General features: G+C 46.6%; 1 protein-coding gene across 1 annotated transcript in view; it reads right to left on the minus strand.

Annotated features, from left to right (window-relative positions):
• Positions 1–26579, minus strand: part of cspg4 (chondroitin sulfate proteoglycan 4) — a gene marked incomplete at both ends in the record, with an annotated part of 109596 nt that overhangs the window by 14822 nt on the left and 68195 nt on the right. The window contains 2 exons of the mRNA XM_084168522.1: positions 7673–11236; positions 12297–12460. Of these exons, the coding sequence (XP_084024648.1) occupies positions 7673–11236; positions 12297–12460 (3728 nt within the window). The remainder of the gene's footprint in view (positions 1–7672; positions 11237–12296; positions 12461–26579) is intronic.

Consider the following 26579-nt stretch of genomic DNA (forward strand, 5'->3'; position numbering starts at 1 on the left):
CTTAAAAAATAAAACTATTTTTTGGTCACTTGGGAAAGCTTGGTATTGAAATCTAAAAGATCATATTATTTTACACTACTTTTTTGCCTTCACTAAATCTAAATGTTAATCAAACGTATGGCAATGGCACCTCATATTTGTATCAGTATAATTGTTTGGTTTGCAGAGAGCACACAGTAGGACTTTTGGTATTACACAGTAATTGCTAAGAGACTGAAGTAAAAATGTAGAACAGTAAACTGAGTGTACAAAACATAAGGAACGCCTGCTCTTTCCATGACATAGACTGACCAGGTGAATCTAAGTGAAAGCGATGATCCCTTATTGATGTCACTTGTTAAATCCACTTCAAATCAGTGTAGATGAAGGGGAGGAGACAGGTTAAATAATGATTTTTAAGCCTTGAGACAATTGAGACATGGATTGTATATGTGTGCCATTGTCACGGTTTCGGCCGAGGCTGCTCCTCCTCCTGGTTCGGGCAGGCTGCGGCGTTCGTCGTCCCCGGAATACTAGCTGCCACCGTTGTATGTTTCGTGTATTGATTGCTTTAGTCTGTCTGGTACACCTGTGTCTGTTTGTGTCCTAATTACGTGTCCTATAAGTTCCCTGTTTTGTGTTAGTTAGATTGTGTGTTGTTGTTCGCCTGTCGTTGTGCTGCGTGTTTTGTTTCTTGTTTGCTGTTTTAGTGTTTTACGCATGGTGCGTAAATACTCGCCTCTGATTGTTTCGAGGTAGTTTGTTTACCGCCTCCTTGTTGGATTTTTGAGTAAACTCTGTTGGACTGAGCCTTGGTGTCCTGCGCCTGACTTCCACACCACATACACCTCACCACATGACAGAACAACACACCTTCATGGAGTCAGCAGGAACAGCGGCGGCACCCGATTCCCTGGAATACCGGATTAATTCCCAGGACGCCATGATCCGGCAACTCGGGCCGCCATGGACGAGGTGTCCAACAGACTGCGCCGTTTGATGAATCGGGAGGTGCCCACGCCTTCTCACACCATCCCAGCACCAACGGCCAGTCCTCCTCTCTCAGCACCGGAACCCAGTGGCATTCGGCTCTCGCTCCCGAGGGCATATGACGGTTCTGCAGCCGGGTGTCAGGGCTTCCTCCTACAGGTAGAACTTTACCTTGCCACTATACACCCGGCGCCCTCGGGATACGAGAGCGTCTCCGCCCTCATCTCCTGTCTCTCCGGAAAGGCGTTGGAGTGGGCCAACGCCGAATGGAGGGGAATAGACGCCACCACCATCACCTACGCAGAGTTTTCCCGCCGCTTCAGGACTGTCTTCGATCATCCACCTGAGGGGAAAGCGGCGGGAGAGCGTCTATTCCACCTCCGACAGGGGAAGAGGAGCGCACAGGAGTTCGCACTGGAGTTCCGGACATTAGCAGCGGATGCGGGATGGAATGAGAGGGCCCTCATTGACCACTATCGGTGTAGCCTACGAGAGGACGTTCGTCGTGAGATGGCCTGCAGGGACACCAACCTGTCGTTCGACCAGCTGGTGGACATCTCCATCAGTCTAGACACCCTGCTGGCTACCCGCGGACGTCCCGAGTGGGGGCCGTCCATTCCATCCTCCAGCACCTCCGAGCCTATTCCTATGGAGCTCGGGGGTGCTGGCGCTAGAGAGAGGAGGAGGGAGAACCCGAGGAGGGCCAACCCCTGCACCAACTGTGGCCGTGGAGGACACACCGCGGCCAGGTGCTGGGGAGGGTCTTCTGAGAGAGGGGACAACAGGTCACGCACTGGGGAGTCATTTCAGGTGAGTAGGCGCCCCACTTACCCAGAGCTCTCTGTTGGCCACATGAGCATTCCTGTGCGTTTTCCACAGGTGGCACCTCATTCCCAGCATAAGGCGCTAGTAGATTCAGGCGCAGCTGGGAACTTTATTGATCGGGCATTTTGTGCTAGGTTAGGAATTCCCCTTCGGCCGGTAGAAGTTCCATTCCCTGTCCATGCATTAGACAGCCGGCCGTTGGGGTTGGGTCTGATCAGGGATGTCACAGCACCACTGACGATGACTACGCAGGGGGGTCATGAGGAAATCATTCAGTTCTATCTGATTGACTCTCCTGCGTACCCAGTGGTGTTGGGGCTTCCCTGGTTAAGCACCCACGATCCTACCATAGCGTGGCAACAGAGGGCTCTTATGGAGTGGTCTGCCCAGTGTGTAGGGAGATGTCTAGGTGTTTCCATAGGGGCGACCTCGGTAGAGAGTCCGAACCAAGTGCCCGCACTGCGCATTCCCCCCGAGTATGAGGATTTAGCACTGGTGTTTAGTAAATCGAGGGCAGCACGGCTACCTCCTCATAGACAGGGGGACTGTGCGATAAATATCCAGACTGAAGCAGCTCTTCCCAGGAGTCGTGTGTATCCCCTGTCTCAAGAGGAGACTGCGGCTATGGAGACTTACATAGCCGAGTCCTTGGCACAGGGATACATACGGCCCTCTACTTCTCCGGTCTCCTCGAGTTTCTTCTTTGTGAAGAAGAAGGACGGGGGATTGCGCCCGTGTATTGATTACCGTAGTCTCAATCAGATCACAGTAAAATACAGTTACCCACTTCCACTGATTGCGACGATGACGGAGTCATTACGCGGAGCGCGGTTCTTCACAAAGTTGGATCTCAGGAGCGCGTACAATTTGGTGCGCATTAGGGAGGGGGATGAATGGAAAACAGCATTTAGCACCACCTCGGGTCATTACGAGTATCTCGTCATGCCATACGGGTTAATGAATGCTCCTTCAGTCTTCCAATCCTTTGTTGATGAGATTTTCCGGGACATGCATGGGCAGGGTGTAGTGGTGTACATTGACGACATTCTAGTGTACTCTTCTACACGAGCCGAGCATGTAGCCCAGGTGCGCCGAGTATTGAGACGACTGTTGGAGCATGACTTGTATGTCAAGGCAGAGAAATGCCTGTTCTTCCAGGAGTCCGTCTCCTTTTTGGGTTATCGGTTGTCCGCGTCTGGCGTGGAGATAGAGGTAGATCGGGTATCGGCTGTGTGTAATTGGCAAACTCCAACCACCGTAAAAGAGGTGCAGCGGTTCTTGGGTTTTGCTAATTACTACCGGAGGTTTATCCGGGGCTTTGGACAGGTTGCAGCTCCCATTACGTCCCTGCTAAAGGGGGGTCCGGTGCGCTTGCAGTGGTCAGCTGAGGCGGACAGGGCATTTGTCAAGCTGAAGAACCTGTTCGCCTCGGCCCCGGTGCTGGCGCATCCGGATCCCTCTTTGCCTTTCCAAGTAGAGGTGGACGCGTCCGAGACCGGTATTGGGGCAGTCCTGTCACAACGGTCCGGCACGCCACCTAAGCTCCGCCCCTGTGCGTTCTACTCCAAGAAGCTCAGCTCGGCGGAGCGCAATTATGACGTTGGGGACAGGGAGCTGTTAGCTGTAGTCCAGGCTCTAAAGGTGTGGAGGCATTGGCTTGAGGGGGCTCAACACCCTTTCCTCATTCTGACTGATCACCGTAACCTGGAGTACATCCGGGCAGCTAGGAGATTGAACCCTCGTCAGGCTAGGTGGAACATGTTCCTGACCCGGTTTGTTTTTAAGATCACATACATCCCTGGGTCCCAGAACGGTAAGGCAGACGCCCTGTCCCGGCGGTATGACACAGAGGAGAGGTCCATTGAGCCTACTCCCATACTGCCGGAGTCTTGTTTGGTGGCTCCGGTGGTGTGGGAGGTCGATTCAGAAATCGAGCGGGCGCTGCGTACCGACCCTACTCCCCCCGAGTGTCCTGTGGGGCGGACGTACGTTCCGCTCGAGGTTCGTGATCGGCTTATTTCTTGGGCTCATACATCACCCTCCTCTGGACATCCTGGTATTGGTCGGACGGTGCACTGCCTTAGCGTGAAATACTGGTGGCCAACGTTAGCCAGGGATGTGAGGGTTTATGTCTCCTCCTGCTCGGTATGTGCCCAGTGTAAGGCACCTAGACATTTGCCCAGAGGTAAGTTACTTCCTCTGCCCGTTCCACAACGACCATGGTCCCACCTCTCGGTAGATTTTGTGACCGATCTACCTCCTTCCCAGGGTAATACCACCATTTTGGTCGTTGTGGATCGGTTTTCTAAGGCCTGTCGTCTCCTCCCACTGCCGGGTCTCCCTACTGCCCTACAGACCGCCGAGGCCCTCTTTACCCACGTGTTCTGGCACTATGGGGTCCCCGAGGATATTGTGTCCGACCGAGGTCCCCAGTTCACCTCCAGAGTCTGGGGGGCTTTCATGGAACGCCTGGGGGTCTCGGTTAGCCTTACCTCGGGGTACCACCCAGAGAGCAATGGGCAGGTTGAACGTGTGAACCAGGATGTGGGTAGGTTTTTGAGGTCCTATTGCCGGGACCGGCCGGAGGAGTGGTCGAGGTATATCCCCTGGGCAGAGATGGCCCAGAACTCTCTCCGCCACTCCTCCACCGGATTAACACCTTTCCAGTGTATTTTAGGGTATCAGCCGGTCCTGGCACCGTGGCACGAGAGCCAGACCGAGGCCCCTGCGGTGGACGAGTGGATTCGGCGCTCGGAGGAGACGTGGGACGCTGCCCATGTCCATCTGCAGCGTGCCATCCGTCAACAGAAGGCGAGCGCCGATCGCCACCGCAGTGAGGGGCCGGTGTACGCACCAGGAGATCGAGTCTGGCTCTCGACTCGAAACCTGCCCCTCCGCCTGCCCTGCCGGAAGCTGGGTCGGCGGTTTGTGGGGCCCTTCAAAGTCCTGAGAAGATTGAACGAGGTGTGTTACAGATTACAACTACCTATTGAGTACAAAAATATTAACCCCTCGTTCCATGTGTCTCTTCTCAGGCCGGTGGTAGCTGGTCCACTCCAAGAGGAGGAGATAGGAGAGACCCCTCCACCCCCTTTGGACATCGAGGGGGCACCGGCGTACAGGGTCCGGACTATATTGGACTCGAGGCGCCGGAGGAGTGGTCTCCAGTATCTCGTGGAGTGGGAGGGGTACGGTCCGGAGGAACGGTGCTGGGTGCCTAGGAGGGACATTCTCGACCCATCCCTCCTGACAGAGTTCCACCGTGGGCATCCCACGCGCCCGGGTCCGCGTCCTCCTGGCCGTCCCCGAGACCGGGGTCGGCGCACGGCTGGAGCCGCGCGTCAAGGGGTGGGTACTGTCACGGTTTCGGCCGAGGCTGCTCCTCCTCCTGGTTCGGGCAGGCTGCGGCGTTCGTCGTCCCCGGAATACTAGCTGCCACCGTTGTATGTTTCGTGTATTGATTGCTTTAGTCTGTCTGGTACACCTGTGTCTGTTTGTGTCCTAATTACGTGTCCTATAAGTTCCCTGTTTTGTGTTAGTTAGATTGTGTGTTGTTGTTCGCCTGTCGTTGTGCTGCGTGTTTTGTTTCTTGTTTGCTGTTTTAGTGTTTTACGCATGGTGCGTAAATACTCGCCTCTGATTGTTTCGAGGTAGTTTGTTTACCGCCTCCTTGTTGGATTTTTGAGTAAACTCTGTTGGACTGAGCCTTGGTGTCCTGCGCCTGACTTCCACACCACATACACCTCACCACATGACAGCCATTCAGAGGGTGGTTTTGACTGGAGCCGCTAATCGTTGTAATGTTAAGCAGTCATGCACCCACTACATCTTGTCAACAGTCAGAGATGGTTCTCCATCTAAAAGTGAGAATGCACTTCAAGTAAGCTCCAAAAAAGCCATGGTCAATAGGACCACATTTAAAGGCCATCCTGAGCTTTGTTTGACATTTCTCAATAATGCATTCAATGTCTGTACATCTTCGTCCTTCTTAAGTCAATACTGAGAAAAGAACAGAACAAGGCCGGCTGAGAAATTGAACTTTAAATAGCAAGCACTGTTCTCAATATGTTTCTTATTACTTCACAATTAAAGGTGAAAACAGGAATGCAATATGCATTGGAAAAAATGTAACTTCATCATTAGGCTCTCAAGATGAAGTGCACTCGTGTTCATCTTCGAGAGGACACAATTCCAGATATATCCTTAGGGTGTACTTAGTGAGTGTTTTCCACACTAAATATACTATAATTAAGTACATAAACGAGATTAAAACAGAGACGTTGAACGGTGATACTTATTCCTGCTTTCATGTGTGCCTAATTGCACATCACTTCTACACCATGTTAGTGTGATTACTGTATGTCGTCAAACTGAGAGTCTGCTCCACAGAAACATAAACAAAAAGTGAACTTCTAAACACTGAACGAAGAAGAATTCTCCAATGAACAGGATGAATCAAAAAACACAATGTACAAGTGTACTAGGGCTGCACTATTAATCGAATTCAGATCGAAATTGCGATGTTGACATGTGCAATAGCCATATCGCAAGAGGCTACGATGTTCTCCTTTCTTTGACACTCCGTTAATACAACAAAAACTAGCCTAAGGTACCTCTTCCAATGAGATGCACTAGACTCCGTTCATTCACTCTCTACATGCGCGGCAGGCAAACCGATGTCAACCAAATGCAAGTGTTGTGCAAAAGTTGCCTCAGAGTTATGGCAACAAGACGCAACACAACACATTTATTCAATCATTTGAAGAATAACCATACCCTACTTTACAACGATTGTATGGTACAAAAAAAGCGCCCGACAGCTGCAAAGCAACTCGGCCACAACCAGCCACCTACGTTAAACAGGCATTGATTTCGGATGGGTTTTCAAATGTAACGCCCTACGAAAAAACATCCCGCGCAGACACAGAAATCACGGAAGCTATCACATAGCCAAAGACATGGTTTCTATTTACACAGGCAGCAAAGACCGCTTCAAGAAGATTATAAACAAGTCAAGAAGATGATAAACAAGCTGGACAGGAGATACAAGATTCCATCTCGCACATATTTCTCCCAAGTCGTCATCTCTACATCGTATAACAAAATTAAGCGAGAAGTTGAAACATGTCACGTTGAATAACTGGACCAAACTCCAATGTTTTGGACACAGGCTGTACCCTGCAATCTGTAGGCTACACGTTACATGTTTTTAAGGCACTTTGAATTACAATTTCAATTATAATAATTATTGAGCCTACTTATACATAATTGCACAATCATAAGCTTCCTAATCCATCTGCAGCCTATGGCTGCCTGAATAAATAATTAATTTAGGTTATTTAGGAACTCATAATGATAAAATAGGAACTCATAATGTTATTAATTAATACATTAATAAATGCACAATATACTTTGATGATCATGGTAAAAATGTTTGTTAATATGTAGGTGTAATAGTACTATCTATCATATTTGTTTCATTTGGTTTTGTATTCAGTTAGCACAGTATGTAGTCATTCATATGATCTCATTTTATTAGTGATGTTCTCTACCTGACACTTGTTTTAACTAAGTCTGATGGAATTACCAAGTTTTCACCCAAGTGTTTTGAAAACCGCAATTCATAATCGCAATTGCAATATCCCCCCCCCCCCCAAAAAAAAATTGTTATTAGATATTTTATCCAGATCCCTAAAGTGTACATACTGTTGAGGGTGCATGCTTGGGTACTTGCAACTCTAATGACTGCTTCATAAGCACAATTACAGTCTACTAAGTCACTTAGTTGGCGGTATTGTAATAGATTCAAGAACAACCAGTAGTCAAAGGTGGAAGTCAACAATTGGTAAACATAGAAGGGAATATAATGTAAACATACCTTAAGATGATCCTGGTTGATCACGGTGTGCTCTCCCTCATAGGAGATGATGACCTCATTGGTGATGACCTCAGGCTCGGACAGATAGCCTTGCTTGAAGATCTTTATCCTGAATGTGCCCTCCTCAGAAAATCCTTTTGCTTCCACAGTGAAGCCAAACGAGTCCTTGGAGCTCAGACTCTGGTCGTTATGCTCGTAGGACACCACACCCTTTTTCAGATCCTCCTGGGTGAACCGAGAGGCCTCAATCCCACTCACAATGATCTTCCCATCACTAGGGGGCGATGTCACTTGGAACCTAATGTCACTGGCATCTCTTATGTCCATGTTGGACTCGGCACTCAACAGACTGGTGTTGAGCGTCTTTGTGCTTCCATGGTCCATGACAACCATGGTGTTGTTCACCACCCGGAGGTAGGCCTCACCAGCCTGGATCTGCAGCAGGGCTGTGGTCTTGTGCAGGCCATCAGAAACCTGGAGCTGGAAGCGCTCGCGGTCTGCCCCATGGTGCACAAAGAGAACATTCTGGTCTCTCACGTCTGCTTGAGTGAAACGAAAGAGGGGCTGCGAGGGGTCTGAGGTGGAGACAATGTTTCCTGAGAGAATGCCTGTGCGAACAAAGACCAACTGGGTATCATTGAACCCTGAGTCATCGTCTCTGAAGAGGATGTCTTCTGTGGTCAGCAAACGTTGTCCGTTTCGGACCACGTTGAAGGTTTTATCAACCACTCTCAGAGGCACGTGGTCGTTCTTGGACTGAATAGATATTCTAAACATGCCACTCATAGATTCTTGACCATCGATTCGGATGTTTTCACTTCCTGCTGCTTGCTCAAATACCAGGAAAGAGAACTCATCATCGCTAGACTCTGAGCCATCATGTTGGTAGATCAGCCTATCTAGATTCAGGTCCTCATTGCTGAACATTCTAATGGCCCCGTCGAACCTGGGCTGTCCAGGTGGGGACTCCCTGATGAGACGGCCATACTTTGGGTCTTGCGTCACCCTGTAAACAAAGTTTGTCGAGACGGATGTCTGAACCCATAGATAGTCTTTTTTCAGAATATTCTCCCCGCCCTCCAAGACAATGAGTCTCTCATTGGTCAAAACAGGGGCGTCTGAATCAGCCTGGATCTTGATTGGGTAGGTGTACATAGGGGAGTACTGATTCTCTGCAAAGACTCTGAACTGGAACTGGTCCTCGCTAGCCACAGCCCTTTGCACCCGGACTCTATAGCTGACCTGGGCATTCCAGAGGTCCTGTTGGGTGAAACTGTCTCCCTCAACTAGCTTCCTGCCGATCATTTGAAGAGTACCCAGTGTGGGGGCCTTCAGAAGGATGTATCTTATAGTTTCTGGGGCTACACTCTTTCCCTTCACTTCTGCCTGAAGTTCAGTGTGTTTTATTGCCTTTTGCTCTACCTCACTCTCAATCTCAAGGGGAACTACTTGGGCCATTTTAACCTGGGAGGGTGTGATCTTGATCAAAAAAGTGTTGTTCCACAGGGAAAACTGTCCAAGATGGACATCAAATTGAAAATGATCTGACACAACGTCCTCCAGGTCACTTGAGTCTGTGCTAACATATCTCAAGCGTTCTTGCTCCAAATCTGACTGATGAAAAGATGTCACCTGTTTGGGCAAACCATTGCTAGTGAGAACATGCAGTTCGCCATATCTCAGAGCCTGTGTGACGTTATACACAATATCTCCATTACGAGGGGTGGCAATGACAGCCAGGTTCTGGATCCCAATGGAAGAGTTGCTTCCCTGAGACAACATAAGGCCAGTATTGGTCACAAGGCTCATTTGGGGCTGTGTAATGGACAGTTTAAAAGTGGTCGAATGACTTATGGATTGTCCGTCAGATACCTGTAGAGTTATCCCACCACTCCCAGTTCTGTGGACAAAATATATATTGCCGTCTTTCAACTGCCTGCATGTGAACTCTTTGATACTTCTCCCTGGTTGCTGGTCATTTTCTAAGTAGCCAACCCCTCTGGGAGGTTCTGAGGTCACAGTGACAATCAATTCGTCACAGCGAGTGTCCGAATCCACAATCTTGATAAGGTTGGGATTCAAACGAGTGCGACCGCTTTCTGTGATGGAAATGTCTCCTCCGCTTAGTTGTGGTGTGTCATTGACAGGTATGATCTCCACTGGGAGGAGGTACTGGCGGGGATTTTTTAGACATTCTGGAAGGTAACTGTTACTATGGGTAACCACCTCCAACTGGATCTGATCGCCATACTTTTCATTGCCGTCATGGAGATACTTGATCTTCTTGTTGACCACATCCAGGAGTGTAAACTTTTTGGTACGTCTGGTTTTGATGTTCATATCTAGGAGTCCGTACCAAGGATCACTTTGTAGAGTGAAGATGATCTGGGATTGGCGGATTCCCACAGTGTTTAGGTCAAATGTAGGGCTAAGGTTGTAAATATCGAGAAAAGCTTCCCCACCTTCGGGCACAAGCAAAGGTTTGACTTCAAGAAGCTTTGTAATGTTCCGGAAGGCCTCTGGTGTGTCGTCAGTTGGGTAGCAATGTCTTTCATTAGGGTCAACGTCAACATATCGGATCCGAACAGGAGCCGTAGTTGTGGTTGCCTCAAAATCATAGTAACTTGAGTAGTCATAGTCCTCTCCCTCGCACTTCACATGGACGTCTTTGGTGACCAAAGCGTCCTGCAGGCTTCTGTCCTTCTGGTTCACTTTGATTTCTCCCATGCATCCGATAAAAGACTCAGATGTTAATTCCTCCTCCATACGAGACAAGCTACTATCACGAAACACATCCTTCATCTTGCCCTGGATCCCCCCCATATACAGATTGCCAACTAGATCCAATCGCTCTGAGCCCCTTAGAGGGAGAGAGGCAGGCTGGCTGTCCACGTTAATCTCAAACACAGTCGCATCTACAGTGACTCTGATCCTATGCCACTGATCATCATCTAGCTGTACTCTGGGGTTGTCCAGTACCACCATCCCACTCCCAAGGTCCACCACACCTTTTAGGTAACCGCCCACAACGCCAACAGCGATAAAGTCTGACTCTCGTCCAGGGTGGAAGGTGAGTAGGGCATCCTCGATGGTGGTCTTCATGAGAAACTCCAAGGTCCTTTCACTACCACTAGCCCCGCTCCAAGTAGGGAAGGACACAAATGAGTCTGGGCTGATGAAGCTGGTCGCCTCTCCATCACCAGCCTCAAACTCACTGCTACAGGACTCCTTTGTGTCATGGCAGTCGATGGGCTCGGAGTCGAGAATATCAAACTGATGGGACTCCAACTTGACATTGGTCATGCAGCCGCGGAATGGAGGTATGGTATTGCTGAGATATGGGGCGTCTAAGTCTCCGGTGCCCCCCAGGTAAACCCCCATGTCAATGTTGAGGTCCTCCTGGGTTTGAGGGACAGAGATGAAAGTGGAGAAGAGGTCATCGATCAGCATGGTCAGTTTGGCCTCCTGCATCGTGATGGACACCTTGTGCTCCACGATGTTGTTCAGTTGCAGCCCCAGAGATGATGACAGCACCATCTCACCGGCCCCAAGGTCCATTCGCACCTAGATGAAAAAAGAGAGAAGAGAAGTATCATTGCTATTTTATGAAGTGCAATAATTGTATATTCTTTTGACTGTCATTATATTCTTGAAAGGATTCCTTCCTCATAGCCTTTCTTTCCATGAATGATTATCTAAAAGGATTTGACAGGTGATATCAAAGAGGCATCAATCTAGCCTAGACTCGTTCACCTATCTCGTCCTTACAAACATTTTAAGAATTTTGTGAGCAGAGCTTTCTTGTGCTTCCATCATCTTCAAATGTTATTAATAGCAAATGCACCAGACCTCTAAAAACAGTAAACCTTTTTTGTTTATTCTACACAATTTAGGGAATGTTTATGACAGCACATCTGATGCTAATTCAGTTCCTCACAGACTCTGCCAAGCAATTCATTATGGAATTAAAATGTCAGGAATCCCATTTTAAAGTGACAGCCAGTAAAGCAATGTAGAATGATTTCAGAGTACCATCTAATTGAAACTGTCACAGACATGCTTCTTTAATGAGCACACACCACCAGCCTGCTTTCACTTCTGTTATAATCTTTAAATGTATTAGGTAGAAGTCAATGTCAGTTTTTGGTTTGGAGAGAGGAAAGTGACAGTACAGATGCTGTTGTCACTCTTCCAATTACAATATAGGACATTTATAGGACGTTTTAAGACAGTTCTTTCAGGTGTCCTTTTTCTAATACTTTTAGTGGAGACAGGATAGAACCAGTGGTGGAATTGGGGGGCAGGGGAATGTGTGGGAACAGAGTTCCCAAAGTGAAAGCATTTTTGTAAAGCTGTGTTTAATGAATATTTCTAGGATTTGACATGGTCAGTCCCCAGAGTGACTTTTTCCAATTCCAACCCTGACAAAACATGTATGCCATCTAGGATTCACAATCTGTCATCCACCCCAATAACCATGCCTTGCACATTTCTGGGTGGTCTAACATCATAAAGCTTGTGTAAAATACACTTTGTGACAGCTTGCTAGGTTGCCTTGAGTTAAGCCGGTCTGATAGTACATTGCAATTAGAATCCTTTCCGACAGACAGGTGTTGATACTAACCTGTAATTTCCCGTTTTGGAGTTCCAGAAATAGGTAGTCCTGCATCCCTGCAGCCAGGAGGAGGAGTCCACTTCGTCGGCTGGTCTTGAACTGCAGCGACAGGTGAAAGGAGGAGACATCTTGGATCGACGTTATCTTGCAGAAACTGTCCCCAAAGTAGGATGCTGTAGAGACAAAAATGAGGAGCATTAAAAAATATAAATACAGTTCTTACATACAGTATTCTTTGAACAGTCAATAAATATGGTTAGATATATTTTTGTTGAGTATACAGTCACTTATTATTTCATATAGTGGCCAATCTTATTGACAAAGGTGTGGTGTTGGGGTGATTCGATACCAAATGGCATAGGGATATAGACAGAAAAATAGCTTGGTACCCTTTCATAGAGCTGGGCGATATGGACAAAAATCCATATTGTGATAAATTGACCAATTATTTTTTTTGCGATAACGATAAATCAGTGATCAATTATTTTGTGGGGAGGTGCTACAGCTGGATGATATGGACAAGAAGACATATGGAGATAAATGTAACTATTTGGCTGGATAACAAAAAACACATTTATATTTTTTTATGGACGGTTCATTTACATTAGCGGCAGGGCTCTAGACATTTTTGTCCAGTGCCAAGTAAGACAACTGAGATGGTAACCTCCCACTGGGCAAAAACTGGTTGAATCAACATTGTTTCCACGTCATTTCAACAACAAAAAATCTATGTGATTACATTGATTCGACGTGGAAAACTGATTTGATTTGAAATAAGTAATCGACGTAAGGGAATTTCACCCAACTTTTAACCTAAATCCAATGACATGGTGAACTTTTTTGGTAATTTCACGTTGAATTCAGGTTAGAAGACAACTAAACCAAATGTAATATCTGTTATATTGCCTTGCTGCCATTGTTCTCGCTCTTTTTCTTGTCCCGACAGGGAGTTGAGTAGCTGTGATTGTTTTATCTGATTTATTTGGCGTAGGCTACCTGTGAGTTTGGAGTCAGTAAACCGTCAATTCGAGAACTCGAGAACTGTAGTGGACATTCTCTCATTTATGATCTATCGCGGTCATTACAATATGATATTGTTGCTATATAGCCATGTAGGCTAATTGATTAATCTATCAGTAAATGTAGGCTAATGTCCTAGAAATATTTTCCAGCACTAGGACTAGGCTACTTGATGTAGGCCCATTCACTGCAAATGGCGCACTCTGCTCACTCCGGGGGCGAATCAAAACCATACTACAGCTTACTCCGGTTGTAAAATGGTGTCATGAACTCAATATTGTTAAGAGGTGAAAAATACATTATATACTCATAAAAAACTGTGATTCTCCTCTCTGTAACTGGAACAGTAGTTGCTTTGAAAACTGTATTTCTCCCGCAAATTGCATTTTGAGCAATGGTCGAATGCTTGTGCTTCTCAGAATGCATCTCTCTCTCTCTCCTCTGTGCGCACAGTGGGGAGAGGGAGTGAGAGTGGCCCCCTCACACAGCAGCCGACAGGGAAAAAGGGACAGGCAGATACCTTCATAGCAGGAATCAACATAATGTATAGGCTATTACTGTTGACCAAATAATGGTTTTAGAACAATCTACAGGAAAAATGTGTAGCAAAATCACCAACGTAGGCCTATGCAAAAGGATTTGGTAAGAGGAAGGCGGTGTCGGTAATTTTCGGTTTATCGTCCCAGCTCTAACCTGTCATCATTTTTTACTTTCTTTCTTTGTATCATGGTCCAGCTGCAACTCTGTTCTATTGCATCTCTGCTGTACTGACCAACACGAAAAAGCTCTTTGGACGAACTAAAACATTATCAGGCCTGGCACAGCTGTTGCTCTCTGAAGAGGTGTTCTCATTGCTTCAAAAGGATTCTCTCACTGAGACCTCAGTCATGATCATTAGAGAGGGTTTCTGGGAGCCAACTCTGGGCTGTAGGGTTTCCCAGGCTTTTTGGCTGTCACCTTTCCAGCGATATGCAAATTCAGCCATCTGCCTTGGACCACGTTCTCCGGAGCCCCTCTCCAACAGTAAACCACTCAGGAAGCCAAAAATGTCCCAATAAATTGTGCTCCTAAATAACAATAGCTTGACCTCCAAGGCCCTGTTTCCAAGCCAGGGTTTTCCAAAGCCCGAGCCAAGAGACATAGAAGGGGGCTTTCCACAAGCCGCACACTCGCCTTCTGGGGATTATAGGTCAAGCCAGAGTGCCTTTCTGGAAGACATTGAAGTGGAACTCTGACATTGTTCCGAACGACAGAAAATGCAGATGCTTTGGGGACCGGGAGGAAAAGACAGACATCGCTACATCTCACCCAGAGCATTCCAAAGAGGTCACAGTGGCACCGAATGTCCCCTCAAAAACTAACAGAGCACCCAGCAAGCCAGCAGCTGAGCACTCTTGCCAAGAGTAGAAGGTGCAATGCCACCACAAGAGACAGATCTAATTGCAATACTTTGTGCTGTATAAAGTGCATGTGGGCAGTTATTCTGACTCATTATTGTAACTATAAAAGGTAAAAATATGTTTTCAAGACTTGTTCAGTGTGTGTTTCCATGTGTGTGTGTGTTTAGATGGTTGAGTGGTAGTCAGTGTCTGTGTTTTATCAATATTAACGGCCTTAGGCCTACTGCCAAACGCGACCAGGGTATGTTTGTCCTGTGCTTTCTCATCCTGGAAAATGATCCCTTTCCAACCAGATATGCAACAAAAATTGGAAACCAAAACACTGCATTAGAGAGCCCCCAAACACATGTATACAGAACTAAAATAAGACAGTCGGTTTGATGTCAGGGAAGACTTTTATCGTCTCGCCCAGGGCCTTTGTGATCTCACTGTGTGCATTTGAAGGTGCAAAGATTGCTCTTTCATGAACAAAGACAGTTGTGATTAACTGTCCCAGTATAGAGCCAAATGTACACAATGACCTTTAGTGGCACACAGCACAGTGCTGCTCTCCTGCCAAAGATACACAATGTAGGCAACTCCCAATGTTGAATGATACAATTATTCTAACTGTTATCACATGTACAAACATACACAGCAGATGATTACTATATTATACATACTATATTTACAAACCATGGCAAAGTGAAATAAACAAGCCGCAAAAAACATTCACAAATGAGAGTTGACTTTCCCTCTAAAATGATCATAAGAACATTATAGTTAAGGCAGAAATCTGTTATTGGTGGCAGCGGTGGGATTTGAACCTGTGCCTCCAAAAAGAGACTGGAGCCTAAATGTAAATAAATATTTGGACTATATGCAAATACTAAAGATAGTCTGGAAGCTATGTCTATAAGTTTCTGATTGTGTCCAAGCTTTATATGCTACAGTTCAGAGAACTCTAGGGGCCATGGTCCAAATAAGGTCTTCCAAATACAAGACTTCTGCTAATAGAACAGGAGCCTGCGGCTTAGAACCAGAAAGAAAAATTATTCAATTGACTTTTAGAGAACAGTTTAACAAAGCAAATCACGATGACCTTTATGGTCCTTAAGCTGGAGCTTTAGCTGGATTGTTCACAGAGAAAATGGGATAAAATACTGAAGAAGAGGGTGATGCCAAACAATTCTGCTTGGGGAGTTTCTGGTCTGTGCCAAGCTCACTGCTCCAGCCTGTGGGGAAGAAGCACCATTTTGTAATGAGATACAATGGCCCTAGTCTCAGCAGAGTACCTGGAATTAATTACCTCCCCTAGAGCGCTGTGAATAGAATACATGTGTAAAGAAATGGGCAATTTTTAAAGGGTTTGCATGGGGTTTTAATGTAAGATGCTTTGTTTCGAGGCATTTCTCAACCTTTATTGGCTGACAGCCCTCACTACAATCAGCCCACTCACAGCATGGGCAGAGGTGTTCCATCTCTGTATGATACACAAACCTAGACCACAATCTAGAGATAGTCATGCTGTGGCCAAAGAAGACAATATCTAGAAAATAAGACTGATGTTGATTTCACAAAAATGCAAGAACTTCCTTTGTCAAAGTGCAGGCGAAGTCCAGGCCCAGTTGGATAGCATTCGTAAAACATGTGGTGCTAACTCTGAAAAGAAATGGCCTTCAGCGAGCGGATAGCCTAGGTGAAATCTAGCCTTGTTGATCCATGTTAAAGCATCATTAAGTTTGAGTTATGGCTAACATTCTACCAGAGGAGACAGAAGACCCAGGTTGTAAAACAGCTGAGAGGTTTGGTCTCACATGTCTGTCTGAGTATGTGAGAGTCATCACAGCTCCTCTGTGAATGCACTAGAACTGATCTGAAGACAGCTCGTATCCCCCTTAGCCGCCACACCCAGGCTAACACTGCTGTATTGTTCATGGGCAGTGTCCTGGGCAGATGGCTATAATTTGATGACTGACTGAGGTTGTATTTATAGTGCTCAGAGGAAACTGAAAGTGTCTTCTATTTCTCAGACCAGTGAATTCATTTCCCTCATCTTTTATCCCCTCCTCTCTTCCCAGCTAACAACAAACATTCCCACAACTTTAGAGAACGTTCCCTTAAGAGTCTCATTAGGTCATTAACTAACGTTTTCATAGGAATGTTCCAGTGATGTGCAAGGACTGTTTCCAAGAGATCGTTCCCTTAATGTCAAACAGAACTTACCCAGAACGTGGTTACCATGTTCTCAGAATATTCAATATTAATGTTCTAGACATGTTTCATTGGAACATTGCAAGACTGTTCCAGTGTCCATTTTTCTGAGGGTTAGGAGAATATTCTATCAACGTCACACCAAACATACACAGAACATGGTTGCCATGTTATCAGAATATAAAATATGAGGTTCTAGACACGTTTCATGGGAACGTTTCAGGAACATTCCTCTGTCCAATGACGTTTAAAACATAGGACGTTCTGTCATGGTCCCCTGGAGGATTTTGTGTAGTTCCCAGCTTGTTCCTGGGATGTCCCTAAAGACGTTTTTAGGACGTTGCCTGATGGTCCCAAAGAAACATTCTCCCCCCAAAATGTTTGGCTTCTTTATACACCACCCCTTGTTACTGTTGTCAAGCCTATGATTGGTGAACCACTGATCCATTCACAGCTCTTTGTCTGTTGGCAAGGGACACCCTCACACACAAACAGTGCTTTTAACATACAAAGTTTTCAACTTACATATTTGATTTCATTGTGCATGTTCATTTATACAGTAGTTATTATTCAACATGTGCTCACCTGGGATTTGAACTCACAACCTCTTGGTTCACGGCATTCTGATCTTCGTGCTACGGCAACCATGTCTGTGCCAGTTATCAGTTCATCTCACTATTCTCTCATTGATTTGATTTACTTATTTCAGCAATTTTGGGGTTTTCTGTATAGTCTAAGGATGCTGGGGCATATTGCTCGGTTTTAATGTTACTCCTTAAACACAATGATAAATAAAAGTTTGTATTGAGTGTACTTTTAACAGAGCTGAGATTTACTTTGAAGTGCAAGGTGTAGCAATACAGGTGAAGTCAGTCATTGACACAGACGTGCTGGTGTAGCAGGAAGATCGGAATGCTGTGAACCAAGAGGTTGTCACGATCGTCTGAAGGAGCGGACCAATGCGCAGCGTTGCGAGTGAACATGATGACTTTATTAATTAAAGCAACCACGAAGAAAACAACAAATGACGATAAGTGAAGTTCAAATACTGATACAGACTAACAGCAACACGGAAACAATAACCCACAAACACAAGGTGAAAACACACAGAATATATATGGCTCCCAATCAGAGATAACGAGCCGACAGCTGACACTCGTTACCTCCGATTGGGAGTCATTAACCAAATTACCAAAACCACAAACAAATGAAACTCACCCTACCCAACACCACCAAATGAAATACACCCAAAAGAAAACTGAACACCCCTGGCTCAAAATCAAAGTCTATGGAGCCAGAGTGTCACAGTACCCCCCCCTAAAGGTGCGAACTCCGGGCGCACCAACATCAGGACTAGGGGAGGGTCTGGGTGGGCGTCTGTCCATGGTGGCGGCTCTGGCCCCGGTCGTGATCCCCACCCCACCACAGTCACAACCTGCTTCGGTAGCCTCCTCCCAATGACCACCCTCCACCTAACCCCACCTGGACTAAGGGGCAACCCCGGACTAAGGGGCAGCATCGGCCTAAGGGGCAGCACCGGGATAAGGGGCAGCACCGGGATAAGGGGCAGCACCGGGACAAGGGGCAGCACCGGACTACGGGGCAGTACCGGACTAAAGGGCAGTACAGGACTAAGGGGCAGCACCGGGCTAAGGGGCAGCACCGGGCTAAGGGGCAGCACCGGACTAAGGGGCAGCACCGGGCTAAAGGGCAGCACCGGACTAAGAGGCAGCACCGGACTAAGGGGCAGTACCGGACTACGGGGCAGCCCAGGGCTAAGGGGCGGCACCGGACTCAGGGGCAGCACCTGACTAGATGGCGGATCCTGGCTGGCTGGCTCTGGCGGATCCTGGCGGGACGGCTCTGGCGGATCCTGGCGGGACGGCTCTGGCGGATCCTGGCGGGACGGCTCTGGCGGATCCAGGCTGGACGGCTCTGGCGGATCCTGGCTGGACGGCTCTGGCGGATCCTGGCTGGACGGCTCTGGCAGATCCTGGCTGGACGGCTCTGGCGGATCCTGGCTGGACGGCTCTGGCGGATCCTGGCTGGACGGCTCTGGCGGATCCAGGCTGGACGGCTCTGGCGGATCCTGGCTGGACGGCTCTGGCGGATCCTGGCTGGACGGCTCTGGCGGATCCTGGCTGGACGGCTCTGGCGGATCCTGGCTGGACGGCTCTGGCGGATCCTGGCTGGACGGCTCTGGCGGATCCTGGCTAGACGGCTCTGGCGGATCCTGGCTGGACGGCTCTGGCGGATCCTGGCTGGACGGCTCTGGCGGATCCTGGCTGGACGGCTCTGGCGGATCCTGGCTAGACGGCTCTGGCGGATCCTGGCGAGACGGCTCTGGCGGATCCTGGCTGGACGGCTCTGGCGGATCCTGGCTGGACGGCTCTGGCAGATCCTGGCTGGACGGCTCTGGCGGATCCTGGCTGGCTGACGGATCTGGCTGCTCATGGCTGGCTGACGGATCTGGCTGCTCATGGCTGGCTGACGGATCTGGCTGCTCATGGCTGGCTGACGGATCTGGCTGCTCATGGCTGGCTGACGGATCTGGCTGCTCATGGCTGGCTGACGGATCTGACTGCTCATGGCTGGCTGACGGATCTGGCTGCTCATGGCTGGCTGACGGATCTGGCTGCTCATGGCTGGCTGACGGATCTGGTTGCTCATGGCTGGCTGACGGATCTGGCTGCTCATGGCTGGCTGACGGATCTGGCTGCTCATGGCTGGCTGACGGGTCTGGCTGCTCATGGCTGGCTGACGGGTCTGGCTGCTCATGGCTGGCTGACGGATCTGGCTGCTCATGGCTGGCTGATGGTGCTGGCTGGGAGACTGGCGGTGGAGGCGGACCCCAGCCTCGGATCGCAGTCATCACCTCCAGCAGGGCGGCTCCCATCTGCAGGAGCTGCTCTTTCTGGGCCCGAACCCGAGCTTCCAGTCTAGTATGGGCTGCGTCGGCTCCTGCTGATTCCATAGCAGGTGTATGATTCTGTCTGGCGGAAGGCTCTAGCGGCTCCTGTCTGGCGGAAGGCTCTGAAGGCTCATGGCAGACGGGCGGCTTTGCAGGCTCAGTACAGACGGGCGGCTTATGCAGCGCTTGACAGACGGGCAGTTCAGACGCCATAGGGCCGACAGGCAGTTCAGGCGCCGTTGGGCAGACGGCCAGTTCAGGCGCCGTTGGGCAGACGGCAGACTCTGGCCGACTGGTGACGCACCCCGTAGGATTCGTGCGTGGAGCAGGAACAGGCCGGGCTGGGCTGGCGACGCGCACCTTATCCCTGGTGCGAGTGGCCGGAACAGGCCGGGCCGGGCTGGCGACGCACATCGTGGACCTGGTGCGTGGAGTAGGAACAGACCGGTCCGTACCGGGAACACCCACCACTGGCCTCAACTGGGGATCAAGAACGGACCGGACCAGACTGGGAACACACTTCAGTCTCTCATGCCGTGCCACAACAACTTCCCTCCCTCTACTCGCCAATGGCTCCCGTAATCCGATAGCCTTCTCTCCAGCTCTACCTGTGGCAGCCTCCTGCTGCCCAGGCGCCCAAGCCATGTGCCCCCCCCCAAAAATTTCTTGGGGTTGCCTCTCTTCCACGGGCTTCCAGCCTTGCCTTCGCGCTGCCTCCTCGTACCACCTCCTCTCGGCTTTGGCTGCCTCCAGCTCTTCACGAGGGAGGCGATATTCTCCCGGTTGTGCCCAAGGATCCTTTCCGTCCAATAACTCTTCCCATGTCCAGACCCTCGGCTCCTGGACACGCTTGTTACGCTGCTTGGTCCTTTTGTGGTGGGTTATTCTGTCACGATCGTCTGAAGGAGCGGACCAATGCGCAGCGTTGCGAGTGAACATGATGACTTTATTAATTAAAGCAACCACGAAGAAAACAACAAATGACGATAAGTGAAGTTCAAATACTGATACAGACTAACAGCAACACGGAAACAATAACCCACAAACACAAGGTGAAAACACACAGAATATATATGGCTCCCAATCAGAGATAACGAGCCGACAGCTGACACTCGTTACCTCCGATTGGGAGTCATTAACCAAATTACCAAAACCACAAACAAATGAAACTCACCCTACCCAACACCACCAAATGAAATACACCCAAAAGAAAACTGAACACCCCTGGCTCAAAATCAAAGTCTATGGAGCCAGAGTGTCACAGAGGTTGTGAGTTCAAATCCCCAGTGAGGACATATTAAATAATAATTACTGTATAAATAAACATGCCCAATGTAATTATGTGTGTCAAATATGTAGGTTGAAAGCACTGTGTTTGGGTGTCCCTAACTTTGCCAACAGACAAGAGTTGTAAATGGATCAGTGGTTCACCGATGGACTCCGCAATAGTAACAAGGGGTGATGTGTAATGAAATTCATTTTTTTTGGGAGAGCGTTTCTTTGGGACCATCAGGCGACGTCCTTTAAGGACGTCCCCAGAACAAGCCGGGAACTAGACAAAATCCTCCAGGGGACCATGACAGAATGTCCTATGTTTAAAACATCCTTGGACACAGGAATGTTCTTGCAACGTTCCCATGAAACGTGTCTAGAACATTAATATCTTATATTCTGAAAGCATAGCAAACACATTCGTGTATGTTTGGTGTAATGTTGATGAAATATTCTCGTAACCCTCAGAAAACTGGACACATGAATGTTCTTGCAACGTCCCATGAAATGTGCATAGAACATTACTATTGGATATTCTGAGAACATGGTAACTACATTCTGGGTAAATTCTGTTTGACATGAATGTTCTCCTAACTAACGCCAAAACATACTAAAGAGGTTATAGGAGGTTTTTGCTAACATACATAGAACGTTCCCCCCTAACTAACAGGTAACTGGACAGTCAAACATCAAGGTAACATTACGGGTAACATTACAAAAATGTTTTCTCTCCCTAGAAACCCTAGCTGGGTTTTTTCTTTCGAGCTCCTGACACATGTCCGGAAAGACACATGTGGAAGAGGGCACACGGGAAGGAAGCTATGCGTTGTTTGGACTGCTTCTTTTTGGCCTTGTGACTTGGCAGAGTGATGAGTCAGATTCCTCTGGCTATAGACGCGGTAAAGAGGTCAATGGAACGCAGACCATGGGGGATAGAAGGACGCCGGATTGGCACACATTCAACAAATCTGATCTAACAAAGTGGATATTCTTTAAATCCGTCATGATTTATGTATTGTAACAGGCCCACAATGTGGTTACTAATATCCAATTTGGATGTATTTGGCTGTTTTCGCTGCATAACATTTAGAAGTTGTCCCTTTTCAAGTTTAGGAGAATGACTGCTAAATGCTAACTCCTGTTCTTATAAGCTAGTAGCATAGCTAGCGTACAGAAATCGGTGGTGGTAGTCAAAGTTGTTTTTAACTGTAATGCAGTTGATTGGTGACGATGACATGAACATGTATTGGGGTTGACATCCATACAATCATTATACTCCGATTGTTTACCTCAACATAGTGTTAAATACACATATAAACAACAGCCTAAAGGTAGGCTAGTTTTGCTGGGAGGCCATGGGGAGATTCGGGATCTTTCCCCCACGCGTTTCCATGGCATTTCCATTGTTTTGGTCAACTTCGATTAATATCTTTACCGCATGTATTCAATGTGGTTTATGTGACTCTCTAGAGATGAAGACACCATCCAGATCAGATCAGATGAACGGCCCTTGAGTCAAAGCTGTACCTTATCCCTCCCACTTCATCTTTAGCCTGAGAAAACACTTACAGGTTACAGCGCACTGTACTTCCATCATGTTTTAGACACAGATGTGCAGGCTTTCTGTACATAGCCATACCCCTGTACACCAAACATGAGCTTTATTCCAAAAAGATTTTTTATTAATACTGATGTGGTCCCATTGTCATATTTGTAGATTCCTTGTGTCACAGTCCCTATCATAATGCAGGTCGCATCAGCATGTTTATCTGTGGAAACCATTTTTCCATGTGTGCTGCCATAGCAACAGCCACTGATTCACCAAACAAACCATCTACTCGCGTAGCGGTGGTAAAACTCTGGTCAACTTGCCTGTAAATAGCAGTCATGTTGGTAATTTGTTTTCCTTACTGGGTTGTGCCTACTATACTAGCCAGCGAAGGGTGATGTTCTGGATATTAATACATGAGGGACAGGGAGCTGCTGCTATTCAGCGATAGAGTAGATCTATTGATGGATATGATGACATTTACTGTACGAGACCATTATAATTAACATGACAGTGATATGAATGAATCCATTCAAAGTTTCATGATAATCATGTACAGGGGTTAAATTGGGCCGGGTCCCACTATGATCCAAATTAGACCTGGTAGGTAGGCCGCCTACCTTTGGTTATTTGAATTATCTAATGAAAAATGGTTGTCCACAGAACATTTTCCACAGCCAACAACACGAGTAAGCAACAGCAAAATCAGACAACCCCATAGTACAATAGTTGACCTATTGTTGTTCAGCCTGTTGCATTCTATGCGAGAAAATAATATTCCTCTAGAGGGGCAATCAAATTCTGAGTGCTGCACAGAGTGAAATATACATGCCCAGTCATTGTACAACATTCTTAGTGCAGTCACGGTAAAACACACCTTTTAAAGCAATTTTGATGGCGACTGTTAAAAGGAGGTTCCCAGAGTTTTCTATTGTTACTAGGCTACACTTATTTCTCCAATCCAAGAAATTTGTAAAAAAAAAGAAAATAATATGAGCCCTTTTCAACTAGATGTTGTTGTTTTTTCAACCACTTCATTGCAACACCTACAGTGTTAGTCACATGCAAAACTCAGCACGCTAGCTGCTCTTTAAAGGAACCAAACACTCACTGTAAAAATGAAGTGCTTTGTAAGACAAACTAGTGGCAACTGAGCTGCCACCACCACCTTAAAGGAGACGATATCTTAACTTTGCTAGAGTATTGAAACACATGGTTGTGAGGGTATTGGGACCGATTTAAGGTGTCCTGAAACGTTCATCCTGAGGTGTTCTGACATGGTGTGTTGTAACACCACATAATCAAGAGTTGTGCTACACATTGCCAGAGACTGGGAGTCCTAACCCGGAAAATCTTGAAAACACTATTATGGTGTTTCGAGTCCTGTGTAGAGCAAAATGAGATCCCTTCTCTTTTGGTGTTGTTTCCTTTCTCTAAAGCTCTTAACCACTATGATGGTGTTTCGAATCCTGTCTAGTGCAGAATTTGATCCCTTTTTCTGGAGTTTCCAAATATTGTAAATGGGAGTCTCTCCTCTTATTGTATATTCCCTGCTCTTATAAGGTGTGTTTACAAACTCCTCATCGGTAATTACAAATGGCCAAATGTACAGTAGTATGCTCAAACAAAGGACACGAAAAAAAATAATTTTGTGAAAATACAAATGAATACGTTTGTACAGGATAATAATGAATGAGTACAAAATTACTTTTTCAAGACATGACTGAATCAAATTATTTGCAAATTATCAAATGACAACAAAAATGTAAAGGTCTTAAAAATGTTATATTGATATAGACCGTTCAAAGATCGAAGATATTTATCATATTCTTCTAATGCAACAGAAATGTGGCATATTTCACATTCATGAAAAAGAATAGGGCCATTGATTGCTAATGTTAGCAGTAGCACACATACAAAACTTGTAAAAAACTTCAGCCCAGGGCTCAATGCGATTCACCAGTCAGTCATCCATTATTCTAATGTCCTGACCTGAGTCTATATATTCAGATGAAGGTTCATGGCATGGAAGGTTGTTCAGATTAATTTAATCACAGTACAGTAAAGATAGGACTTTTACTTGGACTATTAGCATTAGCGTCCGAAATGCTACACAAAACAAATGTTTTTATTGAGTGAATTCCTTTTCTATCTCCTTCTTCACATTGTGTAGTCACGTTTCATTGACACATACTTTCTTGGATTGTTTTGGAGAGTTTTATCTGAGCGTTTGGCATTCTCTCACCTGTCTGAGTTTGTGAAGGACCGGAATACAGGGAAGGCGCCTGCAAACTTGCCTGTTTTTATACTTTACCATAGAGTTTACTAGAGGGCACACCTGCCCACAAATGCCCTCCCTTCACCTCTATGCCTCTGACTGGGGAATTCTGAAGAGTACAAAGCACAATGTTTGTAGTTCACATTTTGCCTTTAATCTAAACATTTGTCTTCTGATATGAAGATATGAAAAAAAAAAGGTGGAATTTCACCCAAAAACCTTATCCCTAGGCCCTATTCAGATTTGAGATAAGTTGATTTAACGTGGACTGTAGTCCATTACTGAGTCCATGTTGTCTTCTTATCTCAAGTCTGAATCGGGCCCCATGTGATCAGTGTAACAAGGGTGGTTCATCACAACAGTTTTCTCCTGAAGACTGGCTGAGTGGACTATGGCAGTGATTTGACAAGCAGGAGATTCACATCCACCTTCTCACATAAATACCAGTAATGAAGGTTCATGTTGTACATTTAATCTCTGCTATAACATACATTGCCCTAAACATTTTGACTGTAACATTATTTATAATCTCACAAAGTTGCCAGGCAACTGTACCCTATAATTAGTGCCAAAGTCTACCCTAGGAAAAGTATTCAACTTCCCAGTGTCTTCTTTAAAATTGTAATTAAAATATTGACTGAAAATTCAATAAATATTTATAATCAATCAATATTTATGCTTTAAATCATTTGCTATTTTAAAACATTTGATTATATGAGAGACACATTCTGCCAAAACATTTTGTGTTTGGATGCTGACTTCTACATGCACTGAAACACCAAAAAGTGTTTTCACAACACTCTCTTAAAAACACAATTATTCAGATTGAAGAACCACTTTGGGTGGCTCAGAGTACTTCCATTCTGTTTTGAAATACATTCAGTGTATCCTAACACTTACATTCGGTTAACATGCAAACACCCTCCACTAGATCTCAGCTTAGGTGCACTACTTTTCATGGTTTTACTACACAGTGATGGTGTTTTGAGTATTTCTATTTTAATAGTGCTGTAGCACAACACAGTTACAGACCTAATGGTGCCAGGCCAGCTCCAGAACATTATTGGCTTTGGTCTGTGAATGCAGGAGTTGTAGGAAACCGCTGCTACCCCCAACCAGTCTGTTGTAAGGGGCAGAATCTGAGGCACAACTCAGCATACCTCTGGCTATGGTGTTTCATAGGGCTCATTCATTGCGGCTCTCTTTTGAGCGCTCACCAGGGACACACATTTACAGTCATTGTGGAGCCATTTCTCACACAGGACCCAGGCATTGTGAAGGCAAGCACAACATAATTTTAGCCTCCTTTCAGATTCTCATCTACCTCCGCGTCCCCTCAAGATTCCCCAAAGCCGCCGGGGCAAAGAGAAATAAAAGATACAATATGGTGGCCGTTGGTGTTGACTCAGCGGGTGGCCTCCTCCCTGCGAATAATTACAACGGTTCTGCTCCTTTGTAAAAACACACCGCGCTTACACGTGGAGTGGATATTTTTTTTTCAAAGTTGAAAAAGAGAGAGAAGCATGACAAAGTGGTGTAAGTTCAGCTGTGAAAATTGACAAGAGAAATGAGGGAGAAAACATGGGAAAGTTGAGGTGGAGAATAACTTTGATTTAAAGGGATACTTTGGGATTTTAGCAATGAAGCCCTTTATCTACTTCCCTAGAGT

The sequence above is a fragment of the Coregonus lavaretus genome, assembly GCF_964263955.1.
Source record: "Coregonus lavaretus genome assembly, chromosome: 9".
NCBI lineage: Eukaryota > Metazoa > Chordata > Actinopteri > Salmoniformes > Salmonidae > Coregonus > Coregonus lavaretus.